The sequence below is a fragment of the Lepisosteus platostomus genome, chromosome 17 (genome assembly GCF_059453375.1).
Source record: "Lepisosteus platostomus isolate fLepPlt1 chromosome 17, fLepPlt1.hap1, whole genome shotgun sequence".
NCBI lineage: Eukaryota > Metazoa > Chordata > Actinopteri > Semionotiformes > Lepisosteidae > Lepisosteus > Lepisosteus platostomus.
The window spans coordinates 20590578-20618194 of NC_142627.1; the positions used below are offsets into that span (position 1 = coordinate 20590578).

At 36.5% G+C, this 27617-nt stretch overlaps 1 protein-coding gene across 6 annotated transcripts in view; it reads left to right on the forward strand.

Annotated features, from left to right (window-relative positions):
* Positions 1-27617, forward strand: part of rgs7b (regulator of G protein signaling 7b) — a 97428-nt gene that overhangs the window by 13795 nt on the left and 56016 nt on the right. For 5 of the 6 annotated variants that reach the window (XM_088610163.1, XM_088610159.1, XM_088610158.1 and 2 more), the window contains exon 3: positions 19978-20074. The exons of the other annotated variant lie outside the window; for it this stretch is intronic. In XM_088610163.1, the coding sequence (XP_088466289.1) occupies positions 19978-20074 (97 nt within the window). The remainder of the gene's footprint in view (positions 1-19977; positions 20075-27617) is intronic. 6 annotated transcript variants of the gene reach the window in all.

The window sequence follows — 27617 nt, forward strand, 5'->3', positions numbered from 1 at the left end:
GATCTCGTAGGTATTTATAGCGTTTGGGAGAGGAATGGATTGTCAGGAGCGATTGCTAATTACTGAGGGCTGAGTCTGATAGTCCCGAACTTTTGTTATAAACTCCATTAATTAAATAGGATTATCTTTTTATACTGTATGCACATGTATTCATCCATACTGCCTGACACCTTGTCTACAGCAATCTGCTCTACTACTGTGGCTCTTTGTCTTGACCGGCAGGTCACTTGTAACTACACTATTGATTTTTTAATAAAGTCTGTGCCAGGAGGTTGAGACTTATGTAAAGACAACCTATTTTTTTGATTTTGTAGTTTTGTTCTCTGTGTTTGAGAACTGGAATATAATCTGTTTTCCTGAATGAGCTGCCCCACAGAGAAAAAAACAAAAACAAAACAACAATGTTTATGTCACACAAAGTGTTGATTAATCACAAATACAGCAGTGAATCAGTTTACAAAAAGACAATGTGGATGTCTTTGGTATCTGTGCTTGTGTTTGTTTTTAAACATGCACTTCAAAGACTGGCTTTGAATTATAGCAATGCAGTTTTTTTAAATGTGAAATCTGGGCTTATATGATTTTGAACCAGATGATGAATAGCAAAAAGGCAGAGCAGTTTCTTAGTTCTTTCAAGTGCTTACTTTCAAATAGACAGGCTTGAGGTTAACTCTGATCTGATTCACAGTAAGCTACGAATTGACCTGAAGAATTACCTTTATTTATTGTAATGTCTGTCCACAGCACATTTAGAAAATATTCTCTGACTGAACAGGTTACATTTTCCCTTCCTCGGAAATGTCTTATGAATCACTTACAGCAAAGTATTGTGTTTCTGAGTACTCAGGCAGTGGTGGATCAATATGAAAGGCAGCCAGTTAAGATATCCATCACATGCACACAGGGCTATAATGCAAAGTCTCATTGAATTATACTGCAGATCAAACTGAAGGTAATCAGAAGAGCTCAATAAAACATTGTAATGTAAAATAGCCTTTGGGACTTTTGTATTATTTGAAAGCTTTATTGATCTACTTCAGTTTTGCATTAATTTAACTTGGGTGCTGCTGCATACATTTGAATAAAATGAAAACAGCTTTATGAAATCTATTGTTAATTGTAACAGTGAAATGTTTATGGAAGAGAAGCAATTACATTTCATATGTTTGGTTCACGGGAAAGGTGTTTCCCCAAATTAATAACATGTCATGATAGGTTTAAGAGAGAAAATACATACTAGATTACCCTTAGCACAATGCACTTTAACTGAAATGCTTTTTTTTACTTAAATAGTTGTCTTCAATGTTGGATGGAGATTGGAACACAATATTTTGTGTTTACTGTATACAGTATGTATGATTGGTATTCCTATACATACTGTACATAGCTGGAAGTCTTGTGTGGGGAAATATCAGGCGTTAATTAACCATTAACTTAAAATAGATTTCAATTGAATTGCATATTGTTTCTGCACAGGTTAGATGCTAGATACACATAGAATATATAATGGATTATATATGGCTGAATTACTGGTGCTTTGCCATGCAGATGTGTGTCGCATGCATTTACTCCTGTACTTTCTTACCATTCAGTACATATGAAGTGATTTACTGTATGAAGAACGCCTCCAGAATCAGAAGTAGGCTGTTAGATGGAGCTGTTGATATTATCCAGGAGGATCGTACACAAATTATTCATATTCCCAAGCCACTACTTATCACATTGAGAGCTTCACAATATAGATGGCTAATGTGTTGCTGTAGAGTGGTGGTCAACTGACAGGAAGACCTTCTTTGTTGTTTGAAACAACAAGGAATTAGATCAATGTTGTTGGCTGTTTAGGCTTGGGCTTGCAATTGGATAGTTTTGAGTCCTTAAAATAAGTGTTCTTAAGCTATTAAGCTACAGCTCTATACTCATCCTTATTGTGAAATTGAATTTGTTAACAACTGGACAGCAAAAATGTACTCAATGAATTGGATTCTGCAATGCATAGATGAAGACAGAAAACAAACGCTTTTCTCTATGGATGATTTCAGAATTGATGAGGCTACTGAGAAATAACATAATTATTAATAATAATGTTACTATGTAGAAAAGAAAAGATTTTCCCTAAGCAATATTTCACAAAGAGGCATCACATACCGTCACTGCTGTCAAAACATAAAAATGTATTTCTATATTAAAGAAGGCAAAAGTGATCCTGAGTCTTACTTCTTTGTGCTTAAGGCAGCTCTACTTTACAAAAAGTGTTTTCTTCTAGTTTTGATTCTTGCTCATGTTTTTGTACTTAATGCAGGAGTTTAACACATTTAAGTCAGTGAAACCTTGTTATTGGGCTGACTGTATTTCTTCCAGTTTTGTACTGAGATATATCACAGGATATTTTGATATTGGATTATAAAAGTAGGTGGGCAGTAATATCCACTTGTTGTACAATAATGTGTACTGAACCACCAACACTGTATTAGTCACCAGTGCCCATTTGTCACCTACTGGGATAGGCTAATGAGCTGAATTAACCCTGCTGTGGGGGTTTTCCAACAGAATCCCATTTTCCCTTCAACTGACAAAAAAAAAACACCCAACTCACCACTCTCACGATGTGTTTCTCAGTTACAATAATTGCAGCCACCAATATGTCACAGATTGTGACACCAATGTGTCACACTCAGTCAAACTATCTTAAGTATCCAGCCAGGCTGCTGTCAGTTGAATATAGAAGGTGGTTTACTTCTAACATGTTTTGAAGTCTTAGTTGCTTTGAAAATATTTTTGTAATACCCAGGAGACACAGTCACAGTGGAAAACAAAATCTATTTAACGAGGTTAGCATTCAATGAGACTTTTTATGCTTTGATTCCTGCTCTTCTCCAAAATAAAAAAAATATTGCTTTGAAATACTGCAATTTGGAAGAGGCTGGGCACAAGAGTTGCAATGCTGACTGAGCAAGTCGTACTGATAATTTGATTGTGTTCCAGATCCTTGATGCACACCACAGAACAAGGTCTGTCACCCCTGGAGCACAGCCTAACACACAATAGATAAGAAAAAAGGCACAAGATCTATGACTCAGAGAGCTGTCCTAGAGCACCAGTCACTGTCAATAAAGCGTTTACATTTAAAAGGCTTCACTCCAACCTAAATGGAAGCAATTCAAGAAGGCAGGTTTATGAGTGACATAATTGCATGTGTGTAGTAGTGTATGCATTGGTTAATCTGTCAACAGCATAAAGCGAGATTAATTTAAGGAATTCCAAGCATCAGAATACAAAACTAAGGCTTAGAATGTGCCTATAAAAATAGGTAAGATCTGTTTTGAATCCACCACAGGAGGTAGCACTAGTATTGATGCCTAATACCAAGGTGTGTTTAAGACTCTGCCAAAAAGCTGTCTATGATGGATTGTTTAGTGAGATTCTGAAGAGATTTTTGAAAGGCTAAGAAAATATTTACAAAAGATCCAAATTTGTATTGTGATTTTTTTACCATCTAAATCACACTGTGCTTTCAAATTAATAGGCAGTTACCTTCCCCACTTCATTTGAGTAGGGATGTGGTAGTGTGTGCTTCCTAACAAACAGGAGCTGATTATGCTGCTTCATTTAAATCACTGGTGAGTGAACGCTGTTTTCTGTTATACCACATACCTAACCCAGACGCTGAGGGATCTGAGTTTATTTTCCTTGTTAAGGTTTAGTTTTAAAATAGTAAGTGATTTTCTAAATTATTTTGAAAAAATATTCCTATTCCTCTAAATTATTTCAGCCTAAGCTGTCTTTATGAGAAGGCTTGAAAACTATCAGTTTCCATCCTGTGTATTAGTAATAGACGTCACCAGCACTGTGAAGCACTGGCACCTGATCCAAATTGTTTGCACGGGCAGCGCTAGCAGCATCACCCAGTGAGCAGCTTTAATGTGGGCGTGCAGAGTTGTGTTTGCATGTCGGTCACAGCTGAGGGCAAACTTCTGAAGGGAAGTAAAAAAACATCCTCTCGAACACTGGGGCAGGTGACGTGGACGGGTGGCACACGAGTGGGGCTCGATTGTGAGCTTAGCTTTGGGGGGGGAGGGGGGGGGGAATGATGTAAATTGGGTCTGTGGTTGTCAATAATCAAGCACAGAGGAGGACAGGGTGAATCTTCTAAGCATGGGAGAATGACGTTCAACACTGGGAACCAACCTGTCACAGGTGCCGGTCCGGGCTCCTGTGAAGTGCGTAGTTTAGGAGCCTATGCAGACGGTATAATCTGGAAGTAACTGGAAAAGGACAACAGGGAAAACATGATGAGGATCAGGACGGGATGACAGACGGGGGACGTGACGGCGGTGATCCGGTGCTCTGGGTACGTGGAGCAGGCAAACAAATCCAGGGATAGGCAAGTCTTGAGGCGTCCATCTTCCAAAGCAGAGCGAGGAATAGCGGGAGTGCTGGGCTTAAACAGTAACAGGCAAAACAGGGGGCAGGTGCACGTAATCAACTAAAATACAAAAGGGTCGGAGCGCCCTTAAGAGGAGGGATCAGGATCGTGGCACGACCCCCATGTTGAACAGCAGGTTGATCACATACTGCATCATGTGAATATGCAAATGGGATCATGCTGTGACAGTCTGAGGATCATGTGTGAGATGGATCTAACTCAGCTTTTGAAAGTCCCATTTTTTTCCATGGGGATTTGTAAATAGCTGCAGCAGGTCTGGGAGTTTTATTTCATATATGCTGGTTAATTGTGTATTTCTTCTTTCGTTCAAAAGGCCACAAAAACAATTATTAGAGATAGAGCTTCCACAAATAGGCCACCCCAGCAAAAACATGTAGAAGATAATTTGGCAAGGTGCAATAAAACACATTTAAAAAGACGTCAGATTTACAATTCACAGCTTAATACAGTAACCTGACACTGTACTTCAAACAGTTAATCTCAGATTAGGTGTCAACTGACAGCATCTTTCTAGGGTACAGTGTGTGCTCTGTCCTTGAAAACCACATTTTCCCCACTCCTCAGCTACAGCAGCAGAACGCTACACATGGCTAATTTGCATATCAACCCCAGCCTTTCCCTTTTATCTGCAGGGCTGGCTGGGAAGATGGTTTTCCTGAGTTAAATCAAGTGCTCCAGTGGAAGCACACCATGGTACAGAGTGTTTTTCTCAACATGGTTTCAGTAATATTAAAATACACATGGAAACTCCATTTCTTTGGCTCCTGTTGTTTTATTTTACTCATACAGTATTTCCTGGTTTTCAGTGATTATAACAGTGGTTATGACTACAATAATTCAGTAACATTATACTGTATATTGCAATCCTTGATATTGTTTTGTTTCATTGTGTCATTGTATTGTGTTGTATTGTTGAATATTAGATAGCCCAAACTGTTGGAAGATTTCTTATTTGATTAAAAAAACTGTATAAAGTTTCTGTATAAAGCAGATAATTAGAAAAACAAATAATTTAGTTTGTAGTTATTTATAAAAAAAGAGTACTTTTTGTTATTTTAATGGCTATTTAAATGCCAATTTTAGTTGGCTTTTTTAAGTAAGTACAGTATTAAGAAGATTACGTAAACACCGCATTTTGCTGAGTCCTATAATGAAATTGGTATTAGGCCTCACTGGGCTGAGGAACAAGTGACATACAGTTACAAAATGTTCACCATTGATAATCACCCAGAACGACTTGAACACAGGTGGACTGTGTGATGTATACTTTATATACTGGAAATAGGGCGGATATGTGCACTGAACCCTTTTAGTCCTTAAACAAAGTCTACGAGGGGATTTGTACAAGTGCTCAAAATCCCCAGGTGCACCGACAAAGTCAACTTTTTCTGCACTCTAGTTGTTGGGTTGCATAAGTGACAAGCCATGCCGTCTGGATGTGACCTGACTGTACAGCGCTACATTGAACAAGTCTTGGGGCCTCACTTGCTGCCCTTTCTGCAGGCTCATCCTGATGTAGCAACATTCAAGCAGGACAAAACGTGTCCTTCTGCCACTTTGGTAACAACAGACTTGATAGCATGCCTTGACAGTTATGCTGTGGATGCCCAACTGCCCAGACTTGAATTCTCAAGTCACACTTAAAGCTTCGTGGGGTGAGCTGGAATGATGTATTGCCTCTAGGGCTCAGAGACCAGTGACTGTTACAGGAATGAAAAAGAATTCCTCACGACACCATGTTGCAGATATGCAGCTTGTACTACTTCTAATGGAGGGTACACTTGCACACTAGGCCCTTGATGACAAATGTTAATCAGATTAAGAGTTAATGGATTTTTCTGTGCCGTGTCTGCTCAGAAATTTCAGTGCAACTCCTACAAAAAATATTTTCTTGATCATAACTGAATACATGAAAATAAATTTCCTTTTGATTCTCAGTATATAGTTACTGTTACTGATCAGTAGATGAAATAATGTATCTATGTTATTGTCATAGATTGGCTGGCTGCTTTGATCCATGTTGTGAATCCATTTTTTTAAAAATTGTTTAATTGCGGCTGAGACTGACAGTTTAACATTGCCAGGATGGCTTCTGATCTATAGTAGTACACCAAGCTGTGAGCATAATAGGAACTTTGGTTTCCATCAACACTTTCATCCACCTGGAAATATTGTTAAGGCAACAAAAATAACAAAAGCCCAAATTCCACTTATAGCTGTTTGAAATTAGATCAATGATACAGCAGGTGAACAAACACAAATACTCATGTCATGTGACTGAAAGTATATAGTGTACCAGGATTTGCTAGAGACGATAGGCTGGGAAGATATGGTGCATTATGAAGAAATGACATGGAGAGATTTCAGTGTTACTTACTATAAAGTTAGAGGCAGGTAAAAGTGAGATCATCATTTTTTGGTAAACAAAATTTCTTGCATAGCTGACAATGGGTTGTGTATTTTACAAAGAAACTCATGAAGTCAGTAATTAAGATAAACTTTATATAAATGGAGCACTTTAATGACAGCCAGATCCCTTAGGAAATTTTGAAACACCGACATGGTACAGGGGCAGTGAAATTAAACCTAATAAAATAGTGTCAAAAAATCAAAAGACTGTAGTATCTTCTTTTCTAGATGCAGCACACCTTAGAGAAAATGAGAAGTTCTCTTTAAGCAAAAGATCTGTGATCAAAATGCGCAAAAGAAGTGGCATGTTAGAAGTGAGTTGTGTAGATATGTGTAGACATTGCTACTGTTGAACAAACGTTTATTGTTTGTTCTGTTTATCTTAGATATAAACTCTTCAAGAAATATGTAAATTGTTCATCAGCAACACAGTCATTGAGTAAAATCAGAAAACTACACAAGCATGTTTTGAGGTATGAAAAATTAATTTCAACAGGTACTGTAAATATAGAATTATGGATTTACCATAAATATTGTTGTTCTTTTTTAAATGACATTTTTTGCATTTAATTGTTTTATGAATTTGCATTGATCTGTTTATGTTTATTAATGGCCTGTTTTGAGCTCTTTTTTCACCTTTGCCATTCACTGCAGAAATCTTTACATGAACACAGTCGCTGACATCACAGTCACATTTTATTATTAGTAGCTTAATTCACACTTGGAGGAAGTATTTTTGTGTCAATGAGGCACCGACATTTAAAACATCTATATGCTGACAAGTATGACAAATATAGCATAGCAAAAACTATTTTGGCATGCAGGACCATCTAAATTTTGAGAGCCACTTGTCTTTATAAAGTCTAAAGACCTCAGGGTTCATTCACCTCACACAATATTGATGGTTCTGTGCTAAGGAAAGTCTCATGTTTATTATTAAAGATGTACTGTAGGAGGGGAGTGGTGTTCAAACAGGCAGTTGTCTCGTTGGGTAATTTCTTGTGCTCTGTGCCTCCCTGGGCCACAGTCCAAGCCTGTGTTTCTCTTAAGGCATATTTTTTCAAAGTTGACAAATGGGATTAGAATGCAGCTACATTGACCTTCTTGGCTGATCACAGAATAGGTGGTTGGTACAATTAGAAGTGCTTAATTTCAGGCACGCTTTACAATCAGTGAAATGTCAGCTTTACCTGCATTGAATTTAATATATCATTTCCATACACTAAATGTCAAAATAGTCTGTCATGTTGTCTCTGGGGAAAACAGGAATAGAAAAGAGAGGAAATTACTTCATATATTTGCCTATAACAATTCCTCTGTATTTGATTCATTGCAAAGCCATTACACAGGTGTTCAAACAGGATTGTGAAATCATTTTATAAACAATTACATGGTCTATGACTGCTGAAAAAACACTGGAAATAAAGTTCTAGTAATATTTTGCACACGTCAAAATCTGTATAGAGATGCCTTTAAAGCCGTCTTAATTACGTTGGTAATGCTTGTTTTGACAATGCTAATCCTCAGTGCTATAGTGATATGAATAATGATGTTACAGTATGCACTGAAACCCTCATGCAATAATAGAATACTGTTCATATTATTTTATATAAAATCCCAGTGTATATTAATATATTGATATGTTTTGTATCTTCCTAATACGTGCACCTTCTATAATTGTCTAACACTGATTTCCGTTTTACCTTTTTCAATACAGGTCGTTTTTTTATTTACACTTTTTTAATTTGCATGCTTACCACTCAGGAATATTTACTACTTCTTAATTGAGTTTTCCCGTTAACACACTTTGATGTGGTCAGCATCTGGACAGAGTGTTTGAGACTGTATATGCGGGGATGGACAGAGTCACTTGGGTGACACACAGGCTATAGGCCAGTCTTTGTCTGTTCTTCCAGCCACTGCTCATTTCCCATTGTCTCACACCCTGTTAAATAAATGTTTCAGGTGGTGAAGATGGCTTAACGGCTGATACAGTGTGTTCTTAATTTCTACTTCTTAGCATGGAATGAAAATTGTTTATTTCTCTTTGTTAAAATGAAAAAAAGCCTAAAATTATCAGCCTTAGAATTTAATAAATAGAAAGATCTGCTATTAATAACTGATACAAATATTTGGAATGTTTCTTCTGAAATTTTTAATGAATGCCGCATGGAGTTAAGGAACCATAAATATCTGATCATTAATCAGTATTCAGTTAAAAATGACCTTTATTATAGGGCAGCACAGTGTAGCAGTGGATAGCTTTGCTGCCTTGTGGTGCAGGGGTTCATTTCTCAACCTGCTATCTGCATAGAGATTGTATATTCTGTCCATGTTTGTATGGGTGTTTGAGACTGTCCCATCATGGAGAGTGGTTTTCAGTATTGCAAGTCTAAGTGAAGGACAAAGTGTTTTAATTCCACAGTTGCAGATATAAAATTGTTTAGACATAAATGAAAACTTTACTTTTAGTGAATAAAACAGCTGTGAAAATGAGACGTGACGATATTCATTTGGCATTTCGAAAGGCTACCATGATAGTATAATGTACTGTAGGAGAAGAGTCACGTTCAATGAATTATTGCTGTTCATTTACTTTCTGATGTTGTCTTGTGCATCTAGAGAGGTCTTGGTGAACCCAAAGCTTTTTGGCCAAAAATAACCCCTCAAAGTAATTCAGAATAAATCTCAGGGGTCGCAAATCACTTGAAAAAAATAAAAATTAGCTTGGGAAAACTGTCCCAATAAGGCTTCAGTGTCAACAGGATCGTCATTGTTAAACAAGTGACTGTTGACTTTGTTTCACAAAAGACAGACTATAGTCTCCTTTTTTATGCTCACCTGAGTCTTTATGGCCTCACTGGACAAGTCTGGTTCATTTAAGCTGCAGCAGTTAGTTTGACAGAATCATTCTGCTCCATTACCTACAGTAATTTATGTCCTCTTTAGGTCCTTTATGTCCTACATTTTCCTACATGCTGGACATGTTGGACTCGGCAGGCTGGACAATTTGAGTGTCACATACTATGCCCCCACCTCCTTTGTTGTGGATTAGAGTTTTTATCCTTTTAATGAGACTAACAAGAAATGTGTTGTCATTCTATTTTTTAGGTTTTTGAGGTGGCATAATACAGTTCTTCAGGAACTTCCATAGTAGGCAAATTTGCCCTCCATTTCTGTATTCTTTGGTTTAACTATGCTGTACAGTATGTGTTTATCTTTCATCCTCATTGATTTTCTTCTCTTTTTAGCATGGTATAAACCTTTACTTGTCCCTTTGCAGCCTACGCATGCTGGCGCAGCTACCTATTTGAACAAATTAGGCAATATTCTATTTAATACAAGTATACAGGTATACAGTATGATGAATATACATGTGTTAAATAGAATGCTAGTTCAGTGCAGTGTAGGTACATTTAAAATATTTGTTAATGATGCTGAGTTCAAACTTTTATTATCTGTTTTATATTAAAAATAATTCATAGCTGAAGAACTACAATTAAATTTCACTGTTAATTTTTTAAATAAAATGTCCTTTTGTTCAGTGTTAAATTTAGTCACTTTGTGTCATCGTCAGTAGTGTACAGTATTTGTTGCTATTAAATTAGATATTACCTGTTCTGATTCTATACATTCAGGGTTTTATTTTTTAAAATTATTTTAAACACCATTTCATCCTTTAAGAATATACAGATTATAAAATGTAATTAAAATGCAGATACAGACAAGCAAGATTCGACATGGCCTAGTTATCTGAAAGTAATATAATCCCCCATGCTACTTGCAGGTGTTGAGTGGGAAGAATATTCATTGAACAACACATGGTGTCCTTATGGGATTGACCGTCTTCTTTCATTGAAAGAAAAACGTTGTCATTTTAAATTATTTGTATGAAAACTCAACCTTTATGTTGCTTTTAATGTAATGAAATTCTACAAAGGTGGTGTAGATACATCTGAGAAATGTAGTTATGCAAATTTAATGTTTTACAGTCTAGCCTTAATTGTTGCTGATTGATTATTAGTTTACACTCAGTTTTTCATGTCAAGACAGCAGACAAGGTTAGCTTGATAATTGAAATATATATATTAAATAAAAATGTTTGGCAACAGAGGCTTTAATGTCTACTGTATATTTACATTTTATAACATATTCTGTATCTTTAACCATGTTATTAGAGTTCTCTGAAATGTCCTTGCTAAGCCCAGGAACAACAGGAGTGAAATGGAGTCAGGTCACAGCATGTTTAGTGTTGGATGTGACCAGCAAGGTTATTGTTTTGAGTAGGACAAATTGTGGTGACTGGGTACCTCGGTGCGTGAACTGTAGATGAAGTTAAAAGGTAGGAAAAAAGATTCTTGCTGTGGTTCAGTCTCTGACATTGTAAATCCAGAGGCTTGGGGTTAATTCAGTCTGAATCAGGTTGTTTTACCACATGTAGAGTTTTTCTTCTTGTGGTAGAATAGCTGCTGTTTTCCTGATGTTCTGTGCAGGCAAGCTGCCGGGCTGACAGTCACAGTTGGATAATGTCTTCTTTCGATTGAAGTATATGCTTTCCCTGATGTGTACTTTCAATCTGTTTCTCCTGCAGCAAAAACCTCCAGCAGGCAAGCTTTGAATCTGCCAAACAGTTGACATGTTTTTGAAAATGTTATTTCAAAACGTACTTTTTGTGCAGCTAAAAAAAGATAGCTCCTTTAATCCACAGACTGTTCTTTTTGTGAATGAAATTTACCTTTGTGTCAAAGCTTTCATTGCACACAGGAATAGCATTTCATGAGAAATGCTAACCAAATCAATGAACATACATAAAAGTATTTCCACTTCTCCAGGAGAAAACAGCAGCAGCAACAGTAACCTAATATGACCTCGGGCACTGGTTTCAAAAGGGCATGCTATTTTCTTTGCAAGTCCAAATTCACACCTGAAATCTGTCTTTTGAAAGTGTTACATTGCATTCACATATTTAGAATAGCACCTCCTTGCATTTGTACTGTATACTGTTTTATATCCTTAAGTGCTTTACATGTAAGAGCATACAAAAGGCAGGGTTTTGATAGCAAAAAAAACAAATTACATATAAATGCAAAACAGGAAATAATTAATTATAAAATATATATTACACATATATTTTATATTAAATAAGAATTCAGGCAGACAAGCCTTTTGTTTGACTCTTAGCCGACACTTTAGCTGTTCAGTTGACTTTGTGAGTTTCTCAGACAGCTGCTATTAACATGCATTCTGTGACTTGTGCTACACTGAGCATATACAGTACAATATGTATGCATGTTATATTCTGTGATTAAATATATGTTCTATCCTTGTCCTAGCCTTGACTTTTATGGCAACAACAAAAGAGGTTGGCCAAGGCTGTATTTGTATTACAAACAAGCCTTCGAGATAAATTGTATTTAGAGCATAGCATTTGTATTCCTGTGTTATTGCTCTACAGAAAGAGCCCAACCATTAAACTTATTTTGCAAATGTTCGCTGAGCTGTACTGTGACGTCTTAAATCCCAACAGCATATTATGTTCAAATTGTATAATGAACTATAAGGCCCCATTTAGAGGTCATTGTATACAGTTGCAGTAACTCTTTTAGGTTCATTCTATTATTAAATTTAAATAATAACATTTTTTTTAAAAAAAAGATGATTGCTCTTGATTTATCCCTTTGGATTTTAAAAACTTTCAAAATACAAGTGATGTTGAGTATAGAGTTCTGATCAAATAAACAATTTGCAAGTTGTAAAATACAACACAGTACAATACTTATGATACTACAAATTGACACACTTTAGAAATCACCCATACAAAATTCACGAACTCAGTTTATGCTGCTTAATGCCTCTTAATTTCAAATTGGAGATTGAAAAAAAAACAAATAGTTACAAGAGAACACGTCTTAAGCACCGAGATGCAGTTACGGTATCACATTCCCTCTAGTTGCCTTAGCAACAGATTGTTAAAATTCAAGTCATCTTCCAATAACCTTATCAATCAGAGGTCAATAACTTAGCCTGTGCTAATGCTGATTGTCATTTGGAATCACTACTGGCCTGTCTCCCATATTTGCATTCTGCGTCACCTCTGAGGACAGTGATTGCAGGCTGGAAACGCGTCTGTCTTGGAGCCTCACCAGGGCTGCTGGACATGTTCCTTCCAAACACATACAGGTCATGTACAAGCTGTGAAAACCCACAAGATAACCTGGCATTAATCTGAAGCATTCTTGTTTTTCCTGGTGTGTTTGCAGTAGGAGCTATTCTGGAGGGTAATAATTTAGCAGAATCAATGTGGTAGCCTTCACCCATTTTCCTTTAATGGTCATTATGACCTTTGTTTAACATTTGATTACTGTGATGCCAACAAATTATCATTAAAATGATAAAAAATAAGAGGAATGAAGGAATCAATTAGAGAAAGGTTCGTGAGAAGGCGATTGTGTTGTGCTGAAGTAGTGAAGTTGCTGACCAATGTAGTGAAATGAATGACCAATTAGATTCATAATCTAATAGGCTATTATTTTACAAGTGCTTATAAGTTAATAAGAGGAAGATAATGTCCAGTTACAGATGTTGAGCTGTCAAATTTATAATGCAAATACTAATGGCAAAAAATACTAGAGCCGGTTTTACTTATCTTCATGATGCCTTACCATTATTTGTTTGGTGAGAGATTTAAAAGCTCGTTTTAATTTTTACAAATTATTTTTACAAATGCAACGACTAGGTGTGAGTTAATCTGAACGAGATCTAATTAATTTTGGTGATTAAGTCTAGATAGAAATCTCACTGGGAAGTCATTTATTCACTCACTCCTGTTTCACTGGTTTTATTCAGCAGAGCTTAGCTCGGTGTAGAACCAATTACTGATGCAGAAAGACAGGAGCTGCCGAGGAGGAAGGTGACCTCTACAGGTCTAGAAGTCAATATACTGGATCCTAGTAGTTTTCTGCTTTGCCTCAGGTGAGGACTTTCTTTCATGCTACAGGAATACAGGAAACTTTTTTTAGTAGGAAGGAAAGGTAGCCTCTTGGAAAAAAACCCAAACATTAGCATATTTGTTCTGCCAACATGTTTGAAAACGATAGATAGGAGCACTGAATATAATTTAGCTTTTACAAGGTTAGGTTCCAACATAACCCCAGTTCCCTATGTTATATCACAGAAGGAAATTTCAAATTAGAATGTTTCAGACATTTTCAAACAGAACTATAGTAATCATCTTTACTGGTAGGCTTCATCTTGATTATTATTTGTAGAGTTGCATTTTTAAATAAATTAATTTCTTTTAGGTTAAAGGAAAATAGCAATTTGTGTTGAAGTAGCTATAGCAGACAATTGCTTTTAAAATTAGTTTTATGTCTGTGCCATCAAACACAAGGGTCTGTTGAAATTTTAGGCATGTACAGTACTTTTTATAGGCTATAAGTTGTGCCCTTGAGACTGTAATTGAGTGAAATATGGTTTTACTTTTCTTATAAGAACCTCATTAATTGTAGATTGTAACCTCCTGCACTTTCAGGCAATGTCACATCAGGAATGTCATGAAACAATTGGTATTCTTACAGGAGTCGAATGATGGGTTTTCAATTTTTAAGCATGATGAAGTGGTGTTAAAAATACGAATTTCTTTTCAAGGAGTTTTAAATTAAACAGCACATCTATATGTATATTAATATGAAAATATACATCAGCTTTAATATTATTATTTTATCTAGTACTGTATACAGCTTTAATATTCTTATTTTATCTAGTACTGTATACCAATTGTATGAATTTTCAGCAAATATACAATAAATAAAATTCAGCTAAGAAAATATGGTCTCAAGGGCCATGGTTCATGCATTTTAAAAGATGTTGCTCCAGTCATTGGCCAGGATGTATAAACTTCATGTTGCCTGGAAGTTTTTTTGAGAAAGATGATGACTGTGCCTTGTCTTATGAAACATTCATTGCCTTAGCTACAGTATGTGAAAGTAACTGAAAGCTGTTGCAGGGTTCATATCTGTAAGGTAATAATTGTTATGTGAACAATGCACTTTCTTGATTATTTCATGTGACAAGTGCATTGTAATTCTGTTATGATATCAGGAAGGATACAGCACTTGAAAGGGTGCGTTATTTGTTTTCACAGTAACTTCCTATTCCATGCAGGTAGCTAGCAGTAACCTGGTGTGCTGCCTCACGCTCCCAGACAGTTTAAAATTAGCAGTGATGGACTTGGCTTTCAGTCTATTTTTCCACCACCTCCCAATTAAAGAGACCCCCTAAAGGCAAAAATTAGATGCACTTTATTATCTCTGCTAGATGAAAATATTATACCAAATTAGTTTTCCCAGTGGAAAGCAGTAGCAAATGTTAGCTGTTCCAAGGAGCAAGAGTTCATTTTTAATATATTCTGCATATTTTTAGAAAAGAGAATTAGCAAACCTAATTCAGAGAAGACTAATTTTATTTTTTAACTGGTATTATTATATTAATTTTACAAACTGATTGATAAGCCCTCTCTACGAAGTTCTCCTTAAACAAGAGTCAAACATAGCAACTTTCTCTCCATGCAGAAATACTAAAAGGGAAAAGCGTTGCTAAATAGAATAATAAAAGAATCCTACAAAATGTTGAATTTTAAATGTAGAGATGTTTTGCAACACTAATACTTCATGCTGGAACACGCAGCACCACAGGGATGAATTATTGGTGGGTTTTAATATATTTTTAGATTTGTGTCTGAAAAGGGTTGATTTAAAATGTATTTCAGAAATATACTGTAAGACACAGTTGCTCTGGCAGTCTACCAGTTATCCCAGTTATACTAAGGTAAAAGGCTAGGCTCAAATAATCAATTAAAAAAAAGATAACTCTTTAAAATCATCATGGCCAATGAAAGAACAATACAAGTGGTTTGCACAATTGAATTAAACAATGACACTTTTGTCATGCGATAAATTTCTTATTTTTCTCATTTTATTTTTTTCCCTTACCATAAAAAATCACTAAGAGCTTGTGTTTGCAATAATACTGTACATCACTGCTGCAACAGATGTTAGCACGAAGCACGAAAGCTACTGAAGAAGTCTAAACCACAGAAGTTTCCTTGAATACAGGCAAGGTGTACAGGCAATAATGCAACTAAGAGTTAAACATAGTACTGGGAAATTATACTGTCATTTGTGTTATGTTCTGTTTTAGCTATAGAGTTTTTTTGTTGTTTTTTTCCGTATGAATGGCATGATGGTGCAGTGGTGAGCATGGCCGCCTCACAGTGCAGGAGTTCAATTCCAGACCTGGGATGCTATCTGTGTGGAGTTTGTGTGTTGTCTTCATGTTTGCATGGGTTTGCTTCTGGTACTCCGGGGTCTCCCCACAGTCCAAAGACATAATTGGTTTCTGGGAAATTGGCGCTAGGTGTGAGTGTGTGCATGTCTGTGTTTTTGTCCCGTTAAGGCAGGGTCTCCTGCCTTGTGCCTGTTGCTTGCTGAGATCCTACAACTCTGAATTGGTAGAAGTTGTTAGAAAATGGATGGGTGTTTTCTTTGCACCCTGATTCAGCCTCCTCTAGAATACTCACAGTGCTTACTAGACTGAGTTATTACATTGACATTCTCATTGCAAAATGAAGAACAGTAATTTAGCCACAATGTTTGTATTGTAATAGAGAGAGGATTAGGAAAATAGAAAAAAAGGGCAGGATACACAATTATACAAAATAAGTAAAGACAAATTGTCATACAATAAATGTATCAAAAATATACACGAGTGATTGGTACAGCTTTAGGCATCCAAGTTCATTAGTCTCTGGCACTGCTATGGTGACAGAGTAATAGATGAGAGTCCAACTAAGACAAATATTTATCTAAAATAACACATCTAGGCGAGACAGAATGTTACACATACTGTATACATAATTTTGATTTCTCCAAAAACCTGGATTGCAAACCCAGTAATACGAACATTATATAGTACCTAACAGACCAAAAAGAGAGATAAACCTGTGTCCCAAGTAAAACAGAATTTGACCTAGAGCTAGAACTCCCTTCCTGTAAACCCAGATACCTCAAAGTGCATGAGAATCTGTCTCCCTATCCTGAAAATGCATTCCTAACTAGGAGAGAACGCCTTTAGCCTAAGGATTGGACAAATACGGAAATGAGAGTTTCCTAAAATAAAGAGCAGCAAGCTCTCTTAAGCAATAAATAAAGTGTATCCGAACAAGGCCCTCTTGCCTGGCACGCTTCTTCTCTTTTGCTTTCTTGCTTCCATTTTGTTCATTTCCATTCTTTCCTTTCCTGCCTCTTTTGTGTCTTCTGATAATGTCTTTCCGGGTGTGGAATGCTTACTCTTATGACAATTAATCAAAGTTATTTTCCAGAAGATCCCCTTTGATCATTATCTCTCAGCCCACCTACAGCTCAGTAAAAACCTCAGCTCCTACTCATTGCCTTTAGGCTCTGAGAACTGCGACCGCTAGCTTTTTAGGACGAATATAAAGGTATTTAAAACATATAAACATTTCTGATATGGAAAAACATGTTTTAGATGGCTACTTTATGTTAGTAGATATATACAAAGAGCCCTGGATGTAACGTATTTAAAATAATCTTAGTCCTTGTCTTACTCTCTTAAATAAGCATGAAGTTGCTTTAGTTTATTATCTTCTCAATTGTCTTACATTGGTGAAATCTCCAACTGATTGCTAAAATTTATGAACAAGGACTGAGAAATATCAATGGATTCATAATTACACTTATTCAAAAGTGCTTCATGTTTCTTTTCAAATTTCATGCTTTTTAAATATTTATTATGTGCCACTACTTTAACATGGGTGAATTCACAAGGTTACATATTAGTTACCTGGGGCGCCTTCTGTACAGAGTTTGCACCATCTCCCCAAGTTCGCCCACTTCCCTAAATTAGGTTAGGGAAGGTTAATTATTATTGGCTCTGAATTGTTCTTCTGTAGGTGTGTGTTTTTGCCTTTTTATAGACTGGTTTCCCTTCCATGGTGTAGTCATATGTTGTATCTTATGCTTCTGGGATGGACTTTCTACCTGGGGATCCCTTTATATCTAGGGATAGTTGCCACAACCTAGGAATCTGCAGCTTTCTAATACCGACTAGATCAGTATTAGTATTGATAGTGACTAATCAGTATTAGTCACTATCCTAACTTTAGCTTGAATGGATGGATTAGTTATTTCTCCTCTGTCACCAAAATGTAACCTCTAATGCATTTCATATTAAAATGGAATGATCTGTGTATACTTAGTATTCATTTATCATTTAACAAACTTCATGAATAGCTGAATCTCTAAACTTAGTGAAGCTGGAATTTTTGCAAGAACAACAGAGGTTAGGCCACAAATTGTAGGATAATATTAAGTTTTATCTCATTTTGTTCAATACTGTGCAAGGGAATTTTGTACTGAGGAACTAAAAATGTTGCTGATTTATGTGATTTTATTTTATTCACCCTTGACTAAAATGAGTACCGAATGAATATTTAATACCAAGTTGAAAATTATACTTTTAACTAGATCTAAAACCGTTAACTTAAACGTTACACTTGTTATAGATCTAGTTAAAATGTATATGATGGATTAGCCCCTCATCTACTCTATCTTTGTGCGTACACACCACCAGGGATTTGAAGAGTACTCTTGATTGTGATTATAGTCTCACAATTATTTTATTAGTCACATATCTGACAGTTGGAAGAAATAAACCAAAAGCAACATGTTAAATAGGCAAGCTCTCTGTACTTTTTGTACAGTCCACTACCATAAATACCCTGCAGTTCTGGCTTGTTGCCAGGAGTATACTTTTGTGTTAGTGCTGCTTTTTGTTTCAGCTCCTTCATTAGAAGGAGAAGATTTTCCTGTCAGCTAATACTCTTTCATAGTCTGAAACTCATTCTGTTTCAAAAGACGCTGAAGAGCAGGATGTCATTTTGGGATGTTATATATCTAGAGATCTCAAGAATTCAGCTTTAAAGCTTGTTGATTATTTACTAGAAGAGCCCATTAGTAAGGTGAAATACAAAATAGAGATGTAGCCCCAGATGCCCGATAAAGACTTTTGCTTCAGGCGTGTTTTCATTGCAGTCTTATTGACATTTCCCTCCATTATCTCACTGTGAACAAAAATATTTGATTTCTATAGTAACCCACTATTGCCAGGTCTTTTTCATGATAGACTGTCTCAGCAGTGTACGTTTCCTGCTTAAAAATGCATACAATAGTAAAAGGCTTTAGGTTAATAGTAACAGTGCTTCTTCAAGAGCTGGTCTGTTTTAAGTAGATAAGCAGATAATAATGGAATCAGAAGCAGCTAATAGTGATGAAAAGAAAAGCTGCTTATTCTTGGCTGCATGAGTATAGAGTCAGGTGACTGTGAATCAAATGCTCATACGCCTGGGAGCTAGGCTATCAAAGAGGTGCACCTGTACCTGCTGGAATAATTCTTCCCTCAGAGAAAAATAATGGAATTATTTTCCCTTGTAATACAGCACAATGTTTCCACAGTTTAAGTGTTTTGGTTGTTTTAATTAATTTGTGTCTGAGTGGACTAGAACAAATGCAGACACAGGTATTGTAAGTGATAGATTTTACAATTCTTTTCATCATTTCAGTAACCTTTCACAATGGTAAAATGTAACCCAACCAATTTCACTTTAAATATACAGTAGAAACCTTAATTTGTTATCTTTAAAACAGTTTTGCAGACTAAAGAAAAAATAAAAAATAGGTCCCAGCAGCATAAACACAGTACAAAAACATGCTATTTATAATCCAATGCTACTGCTGCTAGTTTTGCTGGATTTAATTTAATGGAATACTTAGGTGTGAATACATATGACTTTCCTATTTTCTGGAATTAGGACAAAAATGGCTCATTATTAAATTATGAAAAATGTGATTATAGTATGTCAATTTTAGAATTGTTTTAAGCAAAGCCACATTATCTAATCTATAACTCAGTTTTATCTGAGGTTTATTGCTCCTTATCCATTAGGGGTGTGAATATTATCTCCTGGTATACACTATTCCTTTTATTTTGTGTGTTACTTGTCACTAACAATATGAAGAGTATTTTGACTTTATATTCCTTTCTTCTAGATGGAAGATATCATAGCACGTATGCAAGATGAAAAAAATGGAATTCCTATCCGCACAGTGAAAAGTTTTCTATCCAAGATTCCCAGCGTTTTTTCAGGTACGATCAAACTACTGCAACCTAATTTACCTACACGTTTTAGGGTTTGCGTGTTCAGCAAAACAAAAGGGCAAAAGTCCAGTTTTCTATGCATATTAAATAGATTTATATTCCTTACAAAATAAAGTGAACCATGAACAGCAATATCATTAAAACAAAAGCAAATACTGAAAATGCTACACAAAAGGCTTAGCTCAGCTTTTTGTGAGGGCAAGTAAAGGACATTTGTTTAATGCATCTCTTTAATTATTTAATGAACTGTGTTTCTTGGGAACTGGATTTAACACATTTCCATTGTGAGCATTATTTTACAGGTCTGTAAAAGTAATTACATTTTTAAAACCACTGAGCATTGTAAGGTAATGCCACTTAGTATATGATACTATATGATATTTTGTCATTTATGCATTGCTTACTGGTAGGTACTGTAGGTACAGTAGATATCTAAAATGACAGTTTTGTCATGTGTAGGCATATTTACCTGCAGGCCAGATGCATTGCTTTATTTATGGAATCATGTTCTACTTTAGCATTAACTAGGATTGCCACATTGCATATCAGAAGGATAGCAATAAAGTTTATTTGCTGAAGGGCGTGTATTTTATTTCAAGAATCAGAAAAGGGAACAATTATCAGAACAGAGAGGAAAACAGTTCTTATAACAAGTGGTATTTCTATATGCAGTATATATTTCTATTTAGGACACATCTACAGTACAGTACTTTTCCATCTTTTCCATTGTTTATACTACACTTGTCCATAACTACTCTTGACTTCACTTCACTCTACTTTTACCAAAGTACAGGGACTTATGCAAACCAGATCAAATTAAACGAATAGAAAAGACAACCTGTGAGCCGGAACTGAGGGTTAAAACACTGTGGGTCTGCAGCTCGGTGTCTCTTGTGTTGAGTTGAATTGACAATTAAAACCCAAGGTAAGGACAGTGTTTACTTTCTCACTTCCTTTGAAGATGGGTAAACAGTCTGTATCTCCGTGCAGCCAAACTGAGATGAAAATTGCAAACAGTAATGACAGTGTTCATGGGAGCAGTATAAGTGACTAGCGGTAGGATCCTTGGTGGCACTATTGACTTTAATGTGTGTTTTTATGATGTCAATGTGTACTTAGCATTGTCTTAATTTATTATGGGAATTATATTCTTTTAATAAAATATTTTGCTGTTGAGGTAGCTAGAAAGAATATTGTCTTTTTGAACATTTTAAATGACAAGAAAATACAGTACAGTAGCACTTTATTAGATATAAAGAAATAATAATAATAATAACTAACGATAACAGTGGTAAGGATGAGAGCAATACATTTTCTGCTTAATGTACAATACATTTAGTCAGACTTAGGCACGTAAACGTGTATACAGCATATTATTTATCATATACAGTACTGTTTGTATTTACAGTAAGTGGGTCTCCTTACGTGTGATTCATACAGTATCTCTTAAAACTTGAACTTGAACTTTATTGCCATATGTAACCGGTACATGTACTGGTACAATTGAATTATTACTAACAGAAAGTCTCTCGATTGTTAATAAAGTGTAAGAACACAAAGTGCAGACAGTGCATCAAGACAATATACAAACAAACAGTAGACAGTAGTGTAAAAGGTACCAAGTAAACAGTTTGAATGTAAACAATGCAGACATGTAAACAATGACTGGAGATGTGCAATAAATAAGAAATCATAATGAGGTAGATGGTATAGGTGTGGTCTGAGGGGCATGGCTAAATGTGTTTGCCAATCGCACTGCTGTGGGTAGAAAAGGTCAGGCAACTTACTGTAAATCCAGCTGGAATAGAAAATCCTCAAATTCAACAGCAAATGTATAGTGTGTTTTGCATATGGAACATGATTTTAACGAAGTGGTCATCCAATGTAAAATATTTACTGCAGTTTACGACAATCTAGTGAAACAACAGTACATAAAATTTAATTATTAAAATGATTCTGCATGTCTCACAAAAACGTGATACTTTATTAACTGCTTAGTTTAAATAATTAATAATAATTAATAATTCAATATACATTCTTGACACTCCACTCAAAGAGCTTTACAGGTAATTGGGACTCCCCTCCACCACCACCAATGTGTAGCCTCACCTGGATGATGCGACGGCAGCCAGAGTGCGCCAGAACACTGTCTGTCCAGATCTCAGTGGGGAGGAGAGCAGAGTGATGACACCAATTCAGTGATGGAGATTATTAGGAGGCCATGATTGGCAAAGGCCAGTGGGAACTTTGGCCAGGATGCAGCGGTAACACCCCTACTCTTTTCGAGAAATATCCTGGGATTTTTAATGACCGCAGAGTCAGGACCTCGGTCTGTAGGATGGCACCTTTTTACACCATAGTGTCTCCGTCACTATAATGGGGCATTAGGATCCACACAGACCACAGGGTGAGTGCCCTCTAATGGCCTCTCTAACACCTCTTCCAGCAGGAACCTTAGTTTTTCCAAGAAGGTCTCCCATCCAGGTACTGACCAGGCTCACACCTGCTGAGTGTCAGTGAGTTGTCAGTTGTGATTTGTAGTGTGATATGACTGCTGGCCAATAAACTACAAATACTTACAATTAATAATATCAACTTTCCCTAATTTTCAATGTAACAGAATTAACACTCCTGGGAATATCCTAGTTTACAGGTTTCACTTACATTACAATATTACTAACATAATAAGGCTTCACTGTCTTCACTGTGAGTTATGATAAATATAACAGTGTGAGGAAAAAAAAAACACTAATTTGTCTTCAAAACAGTAGCAGGATTTTCAACGGTCTTTTGGAAAAAGAATAATGTGCCTCATATACAGTATGAAAAACCAGTCACTGTCATGATGCATGACCAAAAAGCTTACGAGTCCATTTCATCATTTCCAGCATTGTAAAATGTCTGAATGTGAATAATGATGTGACCATTGTGGTCACCCCGCCGGTTCGTCCTGCCACACCTGGGCGCTAACCCGAGTCTCCGGTGTAACGCAACAGGGAACCAGCCGAGTGAGCTAAAGGAGACCTCCCCCAGCCCAGGCGGCTGAGGACCCTGCTACGCGCAGGCAGGGCGATGACGTCACCGTGTCCAAACTAGCTCCGCTACAGTGACAGTCCCACAACTAAATAAGTGTTTATCACGCTGCCCTCATTTCAGTATGGGCGTGTTCCATGAGAGCTTTGAAAAAGACAGCGTGAAAATCATACAATCAAGGTTTGCTTGACATTAAAATGAGACAATCAAAATACTGTGACCTGTAGCAGGTCTAATTACAGCAGAAAAAAACTGTTCATCCATCCATTTTCTAACCCTTTCATCCAATTCAGGGTCATGGAAGAACCAAGCAATGGGCACAAGGCAGGTTACACCCTGGGTGGCACACACAGACACAGATACAGTCACCCCATGGCAAATTTCCCACAAGCCAATTAACATACTAGTATGTCTATTGACTGCGGAAAACTGGATTACCAGGAGGATCCCACACGAACACAGGAAGAACAGACAACCTCCACGCAGAGAGCACCCAGGGTCTGGAATTGCTCTTTGTACCCAGCGCTGTGAGGCCACAATGCTAAACACTGTGTCACCTTGCCACCCTAAAATAAGTTAAATAAAATAAGCATGTCTTCCCCCTATCACGATGAACAAACCATGAAAGTAAGGCTAAGGAAAACAAAACCGAAAGAATGGCACCTGTGAGAGTTGTGTGGATGAGGTGCTGCCACCAATAACATGCACAATAAATAAGAAGGGAAGAGGATAGTTCTTTGCCACACCGCTATAAATTACATATGGATATCAGCTAAGTAGTGACATCATAATAGAGCTACTCGAAGATGAAGTAGATGAAGTGAAGCCAGCGTGCAAGAGAGCACATTTAATGCAAACTGTGACAAAATTATAAGGCACCCTGCACTTCAGCCTTCTTTCCCCCTGACTGTCATTATACTTTAGAGCAGGGATTCCAGCCCTGGTCTGGAGAGCCCCAGTCTAGCAGGTGCTGTTGGCCGCCATCACAGCTTTCTTTAAATAGGTGATTTATTAAATTGAGTGATTTAGACATCATTTAGAGCTACAATGTCAGTACTCTTCATCTCTCAATAACATGAGTTCTCTTAATTGAACAGATTACATGTGTAATTAAACAATAGTTTACAGATGTTTTAATACACGTGGCCTACAGTGCTGTACTGTATTGGGGTTCTTCAGGACCTGGGTTGGAGACCCTTGTTTAACAGTAGACATTCAGACACCATTCACATATGCATTCATGTGTATTGCACAGATATGCTTTTTATGTTATTACATAACTGGTGTGTTGTCCTGTTTGTATTCTGCATCATTACTGTGGTTTCGGATAACCTGTTTCATGTAAGGTCATGTAAACATTATTTGCAATGTGTAAAGTGGTATTGGACTGTAGGCTGCACCTAAAGCGGAGCATCATACAGTATATACAGTACTGTATATAAGTGGAACAACACATGGGTCATCTCTGAATTTTGGAGAGTGCATTAACTAAGAAGTGCCATGAGGAACCCTAACTTGATATGGGATCTACCTGGTTCTTTGTCACCTGCTCATTCCACTATAGTGTCCAGGCACATGCAGTCACATCCAGAAATGCCAAAGGGCCTGTTCAGACCAGAGGATCCTGCACATCATTATTTCTATTGATCTCAGGTCTGCTTGTTAATTGGGGCCACCACCCACTGCACTGTCCTATTTTCTCTGTCCCACTTTCCTGACAGTCATTTAGCTCAGTATATTGCTCAGGTTTGTGTGCTGTTTTGCAAACAGTTTGATGCTGGACAGGAAGGCACCCTATTTCTGTGCTTTTGTGGGTGTGCCATTTGGTGTTGCATAATGCACTGCTCGGTATGCAGCACCTCTTTGCATCTGCAAACTTTATTTGCAAGGAACATTTCATGATATACAGTCACATTGCACACTGCTTTGTTGTGACTCCTCTTGCACAATGCCAGTTCTGATTTTCATATGGAAGGACCAGTGTGATTTCCAAATTGCTGAAAGCAGACTCGCTGCTTGGAGGATCGTGTAGTTCATTAGTGTGTCCACAGTAAGTAATTATCCTAGCGTCTCAGCAGGGAGTTTTCCTTTATCCCCATTGTATTCATAAATATGGTTCCATTTCACAATGAGTTCCCCACAGAGAAAGGGTTGCATTAGGAGTAGGGGTACGAGAAATGCCTCAGTCTGAATTCGTTTCAGAAGAACACGGCTTCATACCTGTTGTAGGTGAAGGAGATGAATAGGAAAAGGAAGCCACTGTAATGTACATACCTTCTGCCGTATATGAAATAGGAAACAGCATGTAGGTTACATTAAGTCTGAGAACTGCATTGAATTGTTACATTGTTCTACTATTTTAACTTTCACATTGTGACTATTTTGTAATACTCTTTTGTACAGTAGCTATAGAAGTGTTTTCCTCCTAAGTGTGATCTCAGTGAACAGTGTGCTCAGTGAGATATATACTGTACATTACTTACAAAGATTCTGGTAGGAAGAAAGGTAGCAAACAGGATTGTATAGATACTGCATACAGTATTAATTTCCCAGTCCTAGAAAAATGAATAATTCTAATATAGAATTAAAGTATATTTATCAAATTAAATAGTATCACGTGAAATATTATTATGACCATCAGTTCCACAGAAAACATAATATTAGCCCCATCAATGAACTTTGTTGCAGTCATTTTTGTTTCATTTAATTACTTGCACAGTGTAGCTGCACAATGAATTAACATTCGAGACAAGAAAGCATAATCAGTGGTTTGCCTACAGATAGTTTTAGACAGAAAGTTATTTCTGCCTCAGATGCATTGCTATGGAATCCCACACTCCAGCAAGTTATCAAAGATAGCTGGGAATTGAATTTCCAGGTCATGTAAAACATGCTGTATGAAAAGGAAATCAAAGAGTAACAGAAACCAGGAAAAGCAGCACAGATGATGAGATCAGCAAACTGTTCATCAGCGATTCGTAAGCATTTTAAAAATAGACATAAGAGACCAATGACTTTTTGTAAAGGATACAAATTTGAAAATTAGTAAGTTAGCCACATGTTCACTTCAAAGTCTGTGCCTTATAACTCTGCAAGAACGGATTATGTAAGATACATGTCTTAAAAAAGATTTAAAAACATTCTGAAAATGTATGATCACTTTGCAATTTAACCCTATACTGTATGTACTATTTAGCACAACCATTATGTTACACATTTTAAATAGTGCTGCTTAAATTACTGTTTGCTTGGAAGCTTCATAGTTCTAAGGTCATCGTTTCATTTTTCAGTTACTTTGAAATTCTTGTATAAAAAGCACTTTCATTCTAAAAAAATGGTGAATCAGTCAATAATAGACTATTACATTTTTACTTGTAAAACTTTAGCATATTTATCATCATACTATATTTTTATCTGTGACAAAGGTAATGACTTAATGTAGAGGTTACTATAGCAATTATAAGAAACCTGATTTTTAACCAATATTCTTACTTTGGCCAGTGTTAAAAGTTATGAATTTTCTTTGGGTGCATTGATGTATTCCTCTATCATTTTTTTCTTTTTATTCCAGTCTGTAATTTGCCATTTGTTTTTTGATGTCTCACTCCAAACCCATTCCTCTTTTGACACACTTCAAGCTCCACAGTGCATTACAGGAAGGGAGCTGCTGTTTCACTGAAAGCCCAGAGACCCCAGGGACACTAATCCCAATCCTACACCCCACAGCTCCTGGCCAATTATGCTTCAGGAAAAACTGAGACCATTGCTGTTTATGGCCTGAACCATTAATTACACCAATACTTTAAACTTTGGCAATCTTAAGTCCAGGATGCACGAACACTGATCACTAAAACTGCTTCAAAACTCAGTGAACCACCCAGGTGTTCATGGTCATTCCAATATGCAGCAACTCATATGCAGACTACTGTAGCTCTATGCACTTTTGTGAAGCTTTTAAAGGCTTACATATTAATACATAATAATGCAATTTATTGACAGTGGCACATTTACATAAGGTCTTGGGGAGAATATTAGAAATTCTTCAAATTAATTCAGTCAAATGTTTCAGCTACAGTACATCTAAACAGTATTGTAGCAGTAGAGAGTCAAAGCTGTTTGACAAGTGGTACAGTAGATTAATATACAAAAGCACAGTAATCCAAAATCACCTTATTGGATATGAATTGTGGATTCCATTACCAAACCTTTTCCCTTTTTTCCCAAAGCTGTTTTCTTAACCCAAGTGAATTTCACTGTAAATGCTGTATTTTCTAAGTCTGCACATTCTGCTTCAGTATCTCGCTAGTCTGAAGCCCAGCTTTACCAAAGGGTTGTTCTTCATTTCAGGTATTAATATCTTTACTGTTTACTATGTCAAAATGTGAATTCTTTTCATTTGGTGTTTTAAAACCTTTTTAAAGTTTTTATAGGAAATTAGATATGGTATATCCAGTGCTTATAGACTAACCTAAGACTCTGTTTTCCCCAACCTATGAGA